At 46.8% G+C, this 15,426-nt stretch overlaps 1 protein-coding gene across 2 annotated transcripts; it reads right to left on the reverse strand.

The window, feature by feature from the left end:
• On the reverse strand, positions 2,702 to 8,577 carry LOC102172138 (BOLA class I histocompatibility antigen, alpha chain BL3-7). Of its 2 annotated transcripts, XM_018038824.1 has the most exons (8): positions 8,098 to 8,577; positions 7,509 to 7,778; positions 7,022 to 7,297; positions 6,173 to 6,448; positions 5,946 to 6,056; positions 5,498 to 5,530; positions 5,313 to 5,360; positions 2,702 to 5,149 (listed from the first exon to the last, which is right to left on the reverse strand). In XM_018038824.1, the coding sequence occupies exons 1-8, from the start codon at positions 8,456 to 8,458 to the stop codon at positions 5,145 to 5,147; spliced, it is 1,380 nt and encodes a 459-aa protein (XP_017894313.1). In that variant the 5' UTR covers positions 8,459 to 8,577; the 3' UTR covers positions 2,702 to 5,144. The 2 variants fall into 2 exon arrangements, with proteins under 2 accessions (XP_017894313.1, XP_017894312.1); XM_018038823.1 differs by lacking the exons at positions 2,702 to 5,149; positions 5,313 to 5,360; positions 5,498 to 5,530 and having other exon boundaries at positions 5,643 to 6,056.

A 15,426-nucleotide genomic window follows, 5' to 3' on the forward strand; every position in this document is an offset into this window, starting at 1 on the left:
CCATTTCCTTCTCCAATACATGAAAATGAAAAGTGAAAGTGAAGTCGTTCAGTCGTTTCTGACTCTTAGCGACCCCATGGTCTGCAGCCTACCAGGATCTTCTGTCCATGGGATTTTCCAAGCAAGAGTACCACAAGTAACTAATATTGCTTTTGCTTTTTAATTATAATAGAGCACATGGACAATAAATTATTACCAATAAGCTTTTTCTGCCAGTTTCCTTATTGTGGCTTCTCCTGAGATGACTATGAGCAGATTTATGCATATATGTTACTTCATGCCTGCAACATCTGTATAATTTCATATTAAAAGTTGTAACTGCTCTTTAAATATACACATCTGGATTGCATTTTGTTTCATATGCTGGGAAGGGACAGTGTGTAAGATTTCTGAGTAAAAGGAGAGTTTTCTCTTAGCTTTGAGGAGGATCTAATAATCCCCCACCTCTCTCCCTCCGGCAGGCTCAGCATAAAGGGCCAGGGGATAATGCAGTGGGACACCTGGGGCCAGTGTTCAGTGCCTGACCCTGGGGAGAATCTCCCCTGCACAGTTGTCACCCTCATGTGATGAAGCAGAGCTGAAGCGCGATGTCGGGGGAGGGGACAGGACAGGGTTTGGGGGCTTCTGATTAGGACTCAGGGTCAGTCTGTTTCAAGGGTGCCATGACTGTTGGGGTGAGTGTCCTGAACTGAGAGGGTAAAGGAGCCCAGAACGTGGAGGCATCAATCAAGCAGCAGCATCTCCCTCCATCAGCTCAGACTGATTTCCACAGGGCAGACGGGAGGTGAGACTTCTCCATCGGACCCGCAGTCCTTCCTGACTTCTGGTCTGGGGGCACACAGGTGAGCGGTGCTCTCCTTGGTCAGGACAACCTTAGCCCCACCCAGGTAAAGCATCTGTGGCACGCGTGTTCTAAGGGGCACCTCCCACAGACCCGAGACAGGGCACAGGAGCACTTTCTGCAGCAGGACCTGACTGGAAGCAAGAGGGTGGTGAAGGGTTCTCCTAGGCAGGGCCTGCCCCCTCCCTGCCTGGTGCACACGATGCACAGTAAGGTAATGGGAATAGAGAGCTCATTCCAAATCTGTTTATCCGAATGGGATGATATATTCTTGCATGGTTTTATTCAAGGTTAACCTCATTCACGCAGTTTGCATGCATGTTTCGAGTATTCTTGCATTTTAGTAAACTCTCAAGTGCCATTTGTTGTACTCAGCTTTCATTAAGCAAAACTTTCATCCTCAATCATTTTCTTGTGTGATATTTTAATCAAAGGCACAACTGTCTGTAAATTAAGAAGTCAAATATCTGTGCTTGATTTCTCATGATACAGACTGTTATAATCCTGATTCTTCTCAATTTCTGCTTTCCCATTGGTGACCACTTTGAATGATTTTTAGCTGATTCTTTTCGCTTTTCTTTCGAAATCTCTAAACCCGGTGCTTGTTGGAACTGCTGCTTGATTTTTCTGTCACAGCCACTGTCTGTCGCGTCACACAGAGGCTGATGCAATAGTTCATGGTCACGGCTTTCTTTCCCTCTTCCCATCCCTTCAGTTCCCACTTTATTTATATATGGATCATACTTAGTTCATTCAGCTTTTTCTTTTCCCTGACTAGTACACTTGTCAATGAAAAAGATGCTCAACTTAAGACTTGTGAGTTAAGTTTTACTTAGGGCAAAATGAGGACTGCAGCCTGGGAGACAGCACCTCACATAGCTCTGAGAAACAGCTCCAAAGAGGTAGGGAGGGAAGGTCAGTGTATATGATTTTGGTGAAGGGGGGAGTTCAGTGCAATCAAGTACTTATCTTCCAAAGGTCTTCTGCTAGTCACAAGGAGCTGATCTCACTGTGAAAGGATTTAATGCTTTTCTACATATGAGGAAGTGAATAGAACCAAAGGACTGGAAAAGATCAGTTTTCATTCCGATCCCTAAGAAGAACAATGCCAAAGAATGTTTAAACTACCGTACAATTGTGCTCATTTCACATGCTACCAAAATTAGGCTCAAAATTCTTCAAGCTAGGCGTCAGCAGTATGTGAACTGAGAACTTCCAGATGCACAAGCTGGGTTTAGAAAATGCAGAGGAACCAGAGGTCAAACTGCCAGCATTTGTTGGATCACAGAGAAAGCAACGGAATTCCAGAAAAACACCCACTTCTGCTTCACTGACTATGCTAAAGGCTTGGACTGTGTGGATCACAACAAACTGTGGAATAGTCTTAAAGAGATGGGAATATCAGACCATCTTACTTGTCTACCGAAAACCTGTGTGCAGGTCAAGAAGCAACAGGTAGAACCAGACATGGAATTACGGACTGGCTTAAAATTGGGAAAGGAGTATAATAAGGCTGTTCACTGTCACCCTGCTTATTTAACTTATATGCTGAATACATCAGGCAAAATGCCAGGCTGGATGAATCACATGCGGGAATCAAGATTGCCAAGAGAAATAAATATCAACAACCTCAGATAAGGAGATGATACCACTTTAATGGCAGAAAGTGAAGAACTAAAGAGCCTCTTGAGGTTTTGTGCTTGCTGATTATGTTCTATGAAGCTCTCATGAATTCAGCTCTAATGATTGCTCTGTTTGCATGACATTTTCAAGAAGTGGGGATACTTTGGATATTTCATCAGTTTTTCCTTCTTTGGAAATGTCATCCTGGACCCTGCTGACGTGCTCCCACCTGGTCTGGGATTCTTCTGCATCTGGAGCAGAGCCATCCTCCTAGGATCTCCCTCCACCACCAACTGGGCAGCACTTTAAAGTGCTGTAGATACTGCATAGCACAGGGAACTCTACCCAGCACTCTCTAATGGCATATATGGGGAAAGAACCTAAAAAAGACTGAATATATTTAGAGCTGATTCACTGTCTTGTACAGCAGAAAGGGACACAGCACTGTACATCAATTACACTCCAATGAAAACAAAAGAAAACAAACAGGTAAGCAAGCATTTCTCTAGCCTGGATGGCATTTATTAGTCATTGATTCTTTCAGCCAAACCTGAGTGCCTGCAATGTACCAGGTCAAGTTCCAGTTCCAGATCTTTGCTATAATAATTGAAATTTGACATTCTTATCCATCCCTCTCACCCCCTCACCTCATAAGGAGCATTTCCAGATTAGGAGAATTCCACACTGAAAGAGTCTTGGTAGGAGGCAGAGACCACCTTTCTTCATTAAAGAAGAAAATCCACTTTCCCAAATATTCTTGCCAGAGCGCACAGCATGATGCTGAGGTCCCACCACTCAGGTGACCACATGTCAGACTCTACTCAGGACGTTGTGACACAGAGAAACTGGAACTATGCAGGATGCACCTGACAAGGGTGTCGAGAGTGGCAGTCACACCACCTCCAGTTGTCAGGAGCCTCAGTGATAGCCGTCCTCAGCACGGGGTCCACGCCCAGCACAAGGGGCTCACTGTGTGAGCAGGGACACTGTGCCCCAGCAGGGGCGAAACTGCCTTTGTGGGATTTGGCCTGGACTGGACACTGTGGATCCTGTTCCTGGGGAGCCATATATATATAGTACTGTATGTCTAACTTAATTTGGATCCCATTGTTAGCTCCAAGAATGAGTGAGGAGAACTCAACCTGGAGAATAGTTTCAGAGAGCAAGTATTTCATTACACTGAACTGTGAACCACTGCCTAAGTGTTCAGGTGGAATAAGAACTACATTATTTCTCAACATCACATCTCATAATTGTCAAAATAAATTCCCTTTTCTTTCTGAAGAAAAAAAATGCTTTTAAATGTAGATTTAAGACTCCTCTCTGGCCACTCGCTCTCATAAACGTCATGGCTTCCCAAATTGGCTGATCATCAGAATTGCTTGTGGGGCTTTTTATGAAATGCTCAGCCTCTCCCCAGAAGCCCCTTCTCAGAATATTAGGACAAGACCAAGGGATTGTTTCTTTAACAATCTCTGTGTGTGAGGCTGATACACAGCATGTGGGAATCCTGGTCTATGTTCGTTCTTGCTACTAAAAGTGTGATCTGAAGACCAGCAGCATCAGCCCCAACCTTATTACAAATGCAGATTCTCAGGCTCTACTCCCGACTGTCTAGATCTAATGAGGGTCCTGGGGAGCACCAGCATCCCCACCCTGGACACCGCACTAATCCTACAGGCTCCTCCACTGCATCGCTCACCCTTCACCTCCTGATTCTGCTCAGCAGTTAGACTGACGCTTCTAGCCAGCAGTCACACCAGGTCATCTTCTATTCAAACCATCTTATGAGTCCACATCTTTCACAGACATCAGACACCTTCTAATGTGCTGGAGCCCCACATGATCTGGCCAGACACCGGATCGCATCACAGTTCCTCACTCCTCCAGCCACACCTGCCTCCTGGCTCTTCCTTGAACACACACACTCTCCTGCCCTCCTGCATTTGCACTGGAGGCTCCCCTGCCTGGAGAGCACTCCCCCAGACATGCTTGTGGACATTCTTTCATGTCCTTCACATCTTTACTCAAATATCATCTCCTCCATGAGGCCCACACTGACCACCCTAGTGAGACAGCCACATTCCCTGGACCCACACGCTTATTGGCAGACACTTCCCTCACTTATTAGGCTCACTTTGCCCCATCTCTCCAGAACACACTGCACAAGGCCACCGAAGTGTATCTGTTGTTAGTTCACTGAGGTTTCACAGATGCAAAAATAGAGCATCATCTATCAGGCACACAACAAATACCAGATGAAGGAACGATCAGTGTAGACGCCTCTGAATTCCATCTTCATTAATGTGGACTCAGGCCACTTGACTCTCGCGGCAGCTACAGCACAACATCCCCTCACACTGACATCAGTGCTGCCTGTGCTTCCCCACCAGAGCGCATCACCCTCCCTCCCACACCGTCTGTCTGCACTCTCTACACACAATGGTATTTTCTCTTCAGAAAAGGTCGACAGGTCGCATATTCCTCCTGCTGTGACTATTAGGCAGCGCTCTTTAAATCCAGGAGTTTGGACTGGAAGTGGTCTGCAGTCTCTCCACCTCCTCAGGTTATGCTACTTGGAGCACAGACACATTTACACGCAGCTGCAGAAAGAAGAGTCCTGGGATCTGACGTCACAAAGTGGGACCAAGTATCACTCAGTCCCCACAAGGCGGCGCTCTCACACTATAAGAGAAAAGAATCAGGAACCAGTTCAGGTTGGTCATGTAAGGGCTGACATTCTCCACAGCCCCCCACACGCTCACATGTCCCACTCAGAGACCCCCGCCACCCAGTGTGTCCCCTCTGCCCCAACTCCTCTCCCAATCTAGATGCCCCAGAGTCTCACCTTTAGGAAACGTGAGAGACACATCAGAGCCCTGGGCACCGTCATTGCCTGGAGGAGAACATAACCAGGACGTGGTCAGAACCCACAGGAGAGAAACTAGAGACGGCACATTGAGAAGGGGAGTCCGGCATGGCCTCTTGTCGCACCCTCACAAAGGTCTGAGGAATCACACCCTCCATACTTACTTGCAGCCTGGGTGTAGCCCCGTCCTATTTCACCTGTGAGAAGAAAGTATCATGTGAGCGACCAGGGAGAGACCGAGTCAGAGATCCTAGAACTCCCTAGTCCTGTACGACAAAGAACTTTTCAGAACTGTGACCAAAATCAGGACAAGCTCAAGAAGGAGATGTGAGGGGACTGGACCAGCTGCCCTCCTGGAGGTCTGTCCTCAGCAGGGACATTCCCTCCTGACCTTCAAATGCTGAGAAACAGGCCCCCAGCTGGAATTACGAAGAGGAAAAATTTGTCTTTCATTTTCACATGTACTTTACAAAAGGGTCAGTCTTAACATCAGCTCAGATTCCACATGTGTGTGGAGGGTACTTTACAGCAACAAGGCAGGCAAACTTCCACCTGGGCCAGAAACCTGCCCAGTGAGACAAGAAAACTCAGATCCCTCCCTCCTTTCCCTACCTGAGTGTTTTTTCCACCAAATCACAGCTCCAGTCACCACAAATCCAGTGACGATGAGGAGAAGCAGGCCAACGATGATGCCCATGATGGGGATGGAGGGCTGAGGAGGTTCTGCGGAAGAAAGGGAAGGAGCCCAGACTTCAGGCTTCAGTCCTGACCTTGCCATTCATGTCCAGAAGGGCTCCTGCTTTCTCTGAGAGGAAGCTCCATTCCGACCCCCTCCTTACCCCATCTCAGGGTGAGGGGCTTCTGAAGCCCCTCGTGCTCCACACAGCACGTGTATCTCTGCTCCTCTCCAGAAGGCACCACCAGGGCCGCCCACTTCTGGAAGGTTCCATCCCCTGAAGGCCTGGTCTCCACAGTCTCCATGTCCTGAGTCTGGTCCTCCCCATCACGCTGCCAGGTCAGTGAGATCTCCTCAGGGTAGAAGCCCAGGGCCCAGCACCTCAGGGTGACCTCACGGTCAGAGATGCGGTGATGGGCCACATGTGTCTTTGGAGGGTCTGAAGAATCAGAAAATTCACATTCCATGGGCCACTGAAGTAGTACCACGTGACCATGCTGAGAATGGACGAGATAATGGGTTTGAAAAGAAGCAGCACAAACACTGGACACCAGCCTGGACTCCAGGATTGGGAAAAACTCCTAGTCCTTGGAAAGTTCTGGAGTCAGGGTGAGTGCCAAGGTAGGAGACTCCATGTAAGGGGAAAATACAGAGTAACGGTCCTCATTTGGGAGGAGGCTGAATGTCTCAGAAAAGCTAGAGTCTGGCCTCCTAAGCTGGTCTCAGGGTGAGAACAGGCCTTGAGAGTGAAACTCATGATTCACAAGATGGCAGTCAGGGTCAAAGGGCACCGCTGACCAGTTATTTCAGGGATGGGTCGGGTTAACTGTCCTTCAGAGAAATGGGGCCACTGGTGTGTCACTGTCTTGTACAGAATAGGAAAACCTGGGGGGATTCCCCCCTCTCTAGACAAGAAGTTGGGGCGGTGTTTCCAGAAGGACCCCATTTTCCTCTCCTCGTGGAAAGCCGGCTCCAGCCTGAGGAGATCAGGGAGGCCCGGTGCCCCTCATACCTGCGCGCAGCAGCGTGTCCTTTCCGGTCTCCAGGTGTCTGTGGAGCCACTGCACGCACTTGCCCTCCAGGTAGTTCCGCTGGAACTCTGCCTCACCGGAGATTTCCCACTTGCGCTTGGTGATCTGAGCCGCCGTGTCTGCCGCGGTCCAGGAGCGCTGGTCTTCGTTCAGGGAGATGTAGTCCGCACCGTCATAGGCGGTCTGCCAGATCCCGCGGAGGAGGCGCCCGTCCGGCCCCACCTCGCAGGCAAACACCCACTGGGAGGTGTGAGACACTGACCCGCCCCGACCACCCGCGGTGATTAAACCCAAACTGAAAGTGAAACCGGGTCAAGCCCCCCCCGCCCCGCCCCCGCCTCCTCCCGAATCGGGGGGCGGTGAGGGTCCCGCAGTGTCGGGGTGACCCTCGACCCAGGGATTCGGGGTGACCCCAGCCGGTCCCTGGGGATGGGGGTCGTGACCCGGACCCGGGCCCGCGTCGCTCACCCGCCTCGCTCTGGTTGTAGAAACCGCGCATGGTGTTCAAGCCTGATCGCAATCTCTGTTGAGCTTTCTTGGCATCTCGTGTCATCTCTTCCCAGTATTCCGGCCCCTCCTGCTCCATCCACGGCGCCCGCGGCTCCATTCTCGGATTCGGGGCGTCGCTGTCGAACCGCGCGAACTGCGTGTCGTCCACGTAGCCGACGGCGATGAAACGCGGCTCCCCGAGGCCGGGCCGGGACACGCAGGTGCAGAAATAGCTCAGGGAGTGGGAGCCTGGGGGCGCGGAGGGGTGAGATCCGGCCCGATGTTCCTCCCGGCGCGGGTCCCGGGTCAGAGGTGATCAGGCCGGGAGTGGGGAGGGGGCTAGGGGCACGTGAGACCGAAAAGGTCGGAGAAGGACCGGGACTTCTTGCGGGAGAGAAAAGGGGGCGGGAAGCGGGGGAGGGACAGGACGGGACCAGGCGGGAGAGGACGCGTCTGGGCGAGGGCGGCGGGGTGGCTCCTTCCCTGGGGGTCCTGCCCCCCTCCACAACCCCCGGGCAGTCCCCTCGCCCCTCCCGCAAAGGTCGTTCCCTCCCGAGTCCGCACTCACCGGCCCAGGTCTCGGTCAGGACCAGGGCCCCCGAGAGCAGCAGGAGGAGGGTTCGCGGCCCCATGACTCGTATCCTCGGGGTCTGGGGAGAAACTGAGTCCTGGCGGAGGGTGGGGGTGTGGGGGGATACAGGTGGAGACTTAAAAACCGGGAACCGCGGGGCCGCTGATTGGCTTCTAGAAACCAGACACCCAATGGGAGTGAGAACTAGGGCCGCGACACGAGGGTCCGGGCAGAAACGCACCACAGAGTTTGCGAAGAGAAAGTGAAACTCCAGGAGACTAGGGATCCCCCAACACGGACAGTTCCCTCCCCAAACAAGGCCTTTGACTCTGAGACGCTGAGACCTTGAGAACCGCATCCAGTACCTGGGACTTTGCCCTGATCCCTCCTCTCCTGCACCGAGAACTCTGCAGTCACACTGTCCCCGAGTCCTGGCCCAGCGACTGTGTAGTCAGAGATTTTCAGAACATTTTGGTCAGGATATTTATACAGTCCTACAAATTCGTGAGGACCCCAAGGATAATTTTGTTTATGTGGTTATTTCTATCGATATTTTCCGTAGTAGAAATAACAGTTTAAACACTTTCACCTATTTTCTTTAGAATAAGGTTAATAACCCATGATTTTTATATGAAAAATAACAATTTCTGCAAATAAACTCTATAGTGAGAACAGTGGAAGTTTTTTCATTATTATATTTTTGCAAGTCTTTTTCTTGTCTGTCTCACTGGGTTTTATGTTTGCTTTTGCATTGAATCCATTATTTTTATTGAAATCTATCAAAATAAAAAGGACCATACATATGTCGGAGTAATATTTTTAATAACCTTTTCTGTTACTTGTGGATGTTTATCTTTGATACAAAACTAGAAGTATGCAAGTGATAGTTTCTTGAAGGGTATTTTCTCAGTGGACCTGAAACATTATCACTATTTCCTATTCTGTTCCATTAAAATCCATAAGCCTATTTTGCACACTGGATGTCACTTGCACTAATGTAAGATATTTTTTTAAGTAATTCATTGCTTCACTAAGTTTTATAGATCTTCCAGTGTCATTCCTCCTTTCAAATAAAAATTGCATTCCATGAAAAAGAGGGTAGTTCAGCTCATACAAATGATTTTCCTTGGGACATAGGACTTTGGAATGTAGCAGAAATGCTTGATGTATACTTTCCATGTCATCATAGAAGATAGTTTTTTTTAAGAAAAATAACCGTTTATTAGCATTTTGAGATACGACCACAGCCTATTATTTTCCTAAAAGAAGCAGCTCATTTTTACAGTAGGGAAAACAACAGAGCAATATTTGTGCAAGGCATGTATTAAGATTAGAACACCATTTTCGGAATTTTGCTTAAGCATGGAAAACTTGAAAGGCCAATATTCACACCAGTTTTTTTTTTTTTAAGCATTGATAGTTTTTGATACTTTGAAATAGCAAACCAGGGAAACAGGAGAGCAACCTGTATTAAATATTAGCAGTCAATAAAGTCTCAAATGATGGCAAGACATCAGCTACCAAGTTAACCAGGAAGATTGTTCCAAGGGAAAGAATTGCAAATGCAACATTTCCGAAGGAAGCATTAAAAACAGGTAGAGCATATATGTCATTAAAATGTTATATCTCAAAATGAGAAAGCTGACATTCAGATTGACACAAAATAATTCTAGACAAGCGGGTAAGATTCATTAATATTAAATCTCATTAATAACATTAATGAGAAGATTATTAAGAAGAAATGTCAAGAATATACTGAAGAACTCTACAAAACAGATCTTAAAGACTCATCTAACCAGGATGGTGTGATCACTGACCTAGAGCCAGACATCCTGGAGGGTGAAGTCAAGTGGGACTCAGGAAGCATCTCTGTGAACAAAAGTAGTGGAGGTGATGGAATTCCAGCTGAGCTATTTCAAATCTTAAAAGATAATGCTGTTAAAGTGCTGCACTCGATATGCTGGCAAATTTGGAAAACTCAGCAGTGGCCATAGGACTGGAAAAAGTCCATTTTCATTCCAATACCCAAAAAGGGCAAAGCCACAGAATCTTCAAACTACTGGACATTTGCACTCATTTCACACGCTATCAAGATTATGCTCAAAATTCTCCAAGCTAGGCTTCAACAGTATGTGAACCAAGAACTTCCAGATGTCCCAGCTGGATTAGAAAAAGCAGAGGAATCAGAGATCAAATTGCCATATCCTTTGGATCATAGAAAGAGCAAGAGAGTTCAAGAAAAACATCTACTTCTGCTTCATTGACTACTCTAAAGCCTTTGACTGTGGAGATCACAACAAACTGTGCAATATTCTTCAAGAGATGGGAATACCAGACCACCTTACCTACCTCCTGCAAAACCTATATGCAGGCGAGGAAACAAGAGTTAGAAGTGGACATGGAACAACAGACTGGTTCCAAATTGGGAAAGGAGTATGTCAAGGCTGTATATTGTCTCCCTGCTTATTTAACTTCTATGCAAAGTACATCATGAGAAATGCCAGGCTGGATGAAGCACAAGCTGGAATCAAGATTGCCGGGAGAAAAATCAATAACCTCAGATATGCAGATGACACCACCCTTATGGCAGAAATCGAAGGACTAAAAAGCCTCTTGAGGAAGGTGAAAAAGGAGAATGAAAAAGTTGGCCTAAAACTCAACATTCAGAAAAGTAAGATCATGGCATCTAGTCCCATCACTTCATGGAAAAAAGATGGGAAAATAATGGAAACAGCGAGAGGCTTTATTTTCTTGGGCTCCAAAATCACTGCAGATGGTGACTGAAGCCATGAAATTAAAAGATGCTTGCTGCTTGGAAGAAAAGCTATGACCAACTTAGCGTATTCAAAAGCAGAGACATTACTTTGCCAACAAAGGTGCATCTAGTCAAAGCTATGGTTTTTCCAGTAGTCATGTATGGATGTGAGAGTTGGACTATAAAGAAAGCTGAGTGCCAAAGAATTGATGCTTTTGAACTGTGCTGTTGGAGGAGACTCTTGAGAGTCCCTTGGACTGCAAGGAGATCCAACCAGTCCATCCTAAAGGAGATCAGTCCTGAATATTCATTAGATGGACTGATGCCCAAACTGAAGTTCCAATTCTCTGGCCGCCTGATGCAAAAAGCCAATACATTAGAAAAGACCCTGCTGCTGGGAAAGATTGAAGGCAGGACGAGAAGGGGACAACAGAGGATGAGATGATTGGATGGCAAAACTGATTCAATGGACATGAGTTTGAGCAAGCTCCTGGAGATAGTGAAGGGCAGGGAAGCCTGGCATGCTGCAGTGCATGGCGTCGCAGAGTTGGACACGACTGAGCAGCTGAACAACAAAAAGAATGTTAAATAAGTTCCTTTCAGAAGAAGAAAGAAATTTGGAAGTTTGAAGACACACTGAAAACAATTACTGTTCTCAGATGACGTTCAGACTGCTAAAGGTCCCTAAAAAGACAGTTTATTCTTGCTACTTTTATCACCTTTCATTTGTGTTTTTTCATCTTCATTTTGTTCTATAATTCATTTTTTTCTCCAGGAAACTGTGCATGTGAAATGTCACAATAAGCTTTCATTTCAGTAGTTCCACATAAAGTGTTGTACAGTTAGGATAAACATGAATAAAGAGAAAGCATCAGATCCAAAACTGTAGGACTCCTCTGCTTTACTTGGTCTGCGTGACTGGAAGTTTAAAGGGCAATGACTTAAGTTTGTAATGATTAAATATTGATCATCCTCTTTCACTTCTGACCTACCACCTTGAAGCCATTATACGTTTATACCAAATGGACAAAATACTCTAATATTATCTTCTTTGACAGTTTCCTGGGAGAAATGTTTAAATCTAAACTGAACAAGTTTGTGAATACTTGGGGCAGCTAGAATACCTTTACAATGTAGACTACAAGCAACAAGTAGCCCTTTCTGTCTTGAATCACAGCTAACTTCAGTTTATAAATAACATCACTATGAACAAAGCTAGTGGAGGTAATGGAATTCCAGTTGAGCTATTTCAAATCCCAAAGATGATGCTGTGAAAGTGCTGCGCTCAATATGCCAGCAAATTTGGAAAACTCAGCAGTGGCCACAGGACTGGAAGAGGTCAGTCTTCATTCCAGTCCCTAAGAAAGGCAATGCCAAAGAATGTTCAAACTCCCGTACAATTGCTGTCATCTCACATGCTAATAAAGTAATGCTCAAAATTCTCCAAGCCAGGCTTCAGCAGTACGTGAACCATGAACTTCCTGATATTCAAGCTGGTTTTGGGAAGGCAGAGGAACCAGAGATCAAATTGCCAACATCCGTTGGATCATGGAAAAAGCAAGAGAGTTCCAGAAAAACACCTCTTTCTGCCTTATTGACTATGCCAAAGCCTTTGACTGTGTGGGTCACAATAAACTGTGGAAAATTCTTCAAGAGATGGGAATACCAGACCACCTGACCTGCCTCTTGAGAAGTCTGTATGCAGGTCAGGAAGCAACAGTTAGAACTGGACATGGAACAACAGACTGGTTCCAAATAGGAAAAGGAGTACGTCAAGGCTGCATATTGTCACTCTGCTTATTTAACTTCTATGCAGAGTACATCATGAGAAACGCTAAGCTGGAAGAAGCACAAGCTGGAATCAAGATTGCCGGGAGAAATATCAATAACCTCAGATATGCAGATGATACCACCCTTATGGCAGAAAGTGAAGAAGAGCTAAAGAGCCTCGATGAAAGTGAAAGAAGTGAGTGAAAAAGTCGGCTTAAAGCTCAACTTTCAGAAAACTAAGATCATGGCATCAGTTCCCATCACTTCATGGCAAATAGATGGGGAAACAGTGGCTATTTTGAGGGGCTCCAAAATCACTGCAGATGGTGTTTGCAGCCATGAAATTAAATGACGCTCACTCCTTGGAAGGAAAGTTATGACCAACCTGGATAGCATATTAAAAAGCAGAGACATTACTTTGCCAACAAAAGTCCATCTAGTCACGGCTATGGTTTTTCCAGTAGTCATGTATGGATGTGAGAGTTGGAATATAAAGAAAGCTGAGCACTGAAGAATTGATGCTTTTGAACTGTGGTGTTGGAGAAGACTCTCGAGAGGCCCTTGGACTGCAAGGAGATCCAACCAGTCTATCCTGAAGGAGATCAGTCCTGGGTATTCATTGGAAGGACGGATGCTGAAGCTGAAGCTCCAATACTTTGATCCCCTGATTTGAAGAGCTGACTCATTTGAAAAGACCCTGATGCTGGGAAAGACTGAGGGCAGGAGGAGAAGGGGACAATAGAGGATGAGAAGGTTGGATGGCATCACCTACTCAATGGACTTGATTTTGGGTAAACTCCAGGAGTTGGTGATGGACAGGGAGGCCTGGCGTGCTACAGTTCATGGGGTCCCAAAGAGTCGGACACGACTGAGCAACTGAACTGAACTGAAGAGAGGGAGGGAGTACTGGACAGAGGTGGACTAATATGGGATTAGGCATGCAAGTTTACACGTCTGTGTATCACAGTGTCAGCTTCTGTCAGGGGCTCACCTTAGAGTTGTTACTTACAGTGGACTTCCACTGGCGTCCAAATGAGATTAAAGACAAAAAGCAAACCAATGTACTTTAAAGTAATCCTCTAACTTTGTGAAACATGTTCTGACAAGGCTAACTTAGAAAGGATATTTGAGTGGGGCTGGTTTGTCATGAGCAGCTGCACACCGCCCTCTGGTGGCCTTGTGAGAAATGGCATGAGTGCTTGCAGGGCTCCATGGCTTTGTCAGTAAAAGAGCCAAAACACAAAACTTTCCACCATCACAGTCCTGCTGTTAGAGCAAACCTAGTTCTGTAAGATTCAGTGTTTTGGCGGTGCCTTCTAGAGGAAATCACTGTCTTGACTAGGACACAAGAGGGCACTTCCCAAGTGTAGCATTTCAGGGAGTGTTGACTGAGCCCCTGAGTCAGGTGCTGGGTCCACAGGGAGACTAGAGAAGAGGTCGCTGCCTCAGGGGACCTGCAGGGAGAGGCTGGGGAGGGGCTGGGCTCACTTGTCTACACCCCAGCTCTGAGTGTCTGTTGTGGACAAGTTAGTCTATCCAAGCAAATCAGTCTGTGGCACTTTTCTCCTTATATTAACAATGAAACAGTTTGAAAATTAGAAATTTTTCACTCAACGTATCTGTGTGATTTCATCTAAATTTATATAGCTTTACAAAATATGGGATTAATTCATCTTACTGATATCTTTTTCACCTTACATTCTGTTCAATTCAGTTCAGTCGCTCAGTCGTGTCCGACTCTTTACGACCCCATGAGTTGCAGCACGCCAGGCCTCCCAGTCCATCACCAACTCCCAGAGTTCACTCAAACTCATGTCCATCTAGTCGGTGATGCCATCCAGCCATCTCATCCTCTGTCGTCCCCTTCTCCTGCCCCCAATCCCTCCCGCATCAGAGTATTTTCCAGTGAGTTAGCTCTTCACATGAGGTGGCCAAAGTACAGGATTTCAGCTTTAGCATCATTCCTTCCAAAGAACACCCAGGACCGATCTCCTTTAGAATGGACTGGTTGGCTCTGCTTGCTGTCCAAGAGACTCTCAAGAGTATTCTCCAACACCACAGTTCAAAAGCATCAATTCTTCGGCACTCAAAGAGTCATTATTCCATCCATCTATAACTTTAGAATGTGTAGATTTAATGAATTCAATATCATAGTATTCCTTATGACACCTTGTACTTATAGGCCCAGCTTCTAAGCTCTAGTTCCAGCTTCTCCCACTGGTATCCTGTTCTTCTCTGCAACTGGAGTCCAAATCCTATCATCTCCAGGCACCTTCCAATCTAGAATCATTCTATGAACTTCCAGAAGACGTTTTCTTTATCCTTTGTCCTGGGATGGCAAGCACTTCCCAACAGGTCTTCTGTGCTGTGGGAGAGTTTCTCCCAGACCAAGATGCTGCTCAGTCAAGTCTCAGGCTGCTGTTCGCACAGAGCTGGTATGCGGTAAAGAGTCAATAAATATCTGAACACTAAATAAATTGAAATGAGTACTCACTGTTGCTGATAACTTCAACTGTTCTCCCCTCTTGGGAGGGGACTTCCCAGCCTCTCTGTGGTCACAGGACCATGTTGCTGCTGCATTAGCAGGGCCTGGAGTGTGTCCTTTCAGACCTGGCCCATCACTCCTCCCCACATGCGTTTCTCCACAGTCTCGCTCCTTCTGCTGATGGAGGCAGATGGGGATTAACGTCCAAAACACCTGGGAATCCAAGAAGCAGGAGGGGCTCAAAGGGCCCATGCTTGTCCCTAGGACAGGTTTGGGGGTGGACTCCAGGTGTCCCCTGGGGTGTCTTCAGACTATT

Source organism: Capra hircus, chromosome 23 (genome assembly GCF_001704415.2).
Source record: "Capra hircus breed San Clemente chromosome 23, ASM170441v1, whole genome shotgun sequence".
Lineage (NCBI taxonomy): Eukaryota > Metazoa > Chordata > Mammalia > Artiodactyla > Bovidae > Capra > Capra hircus.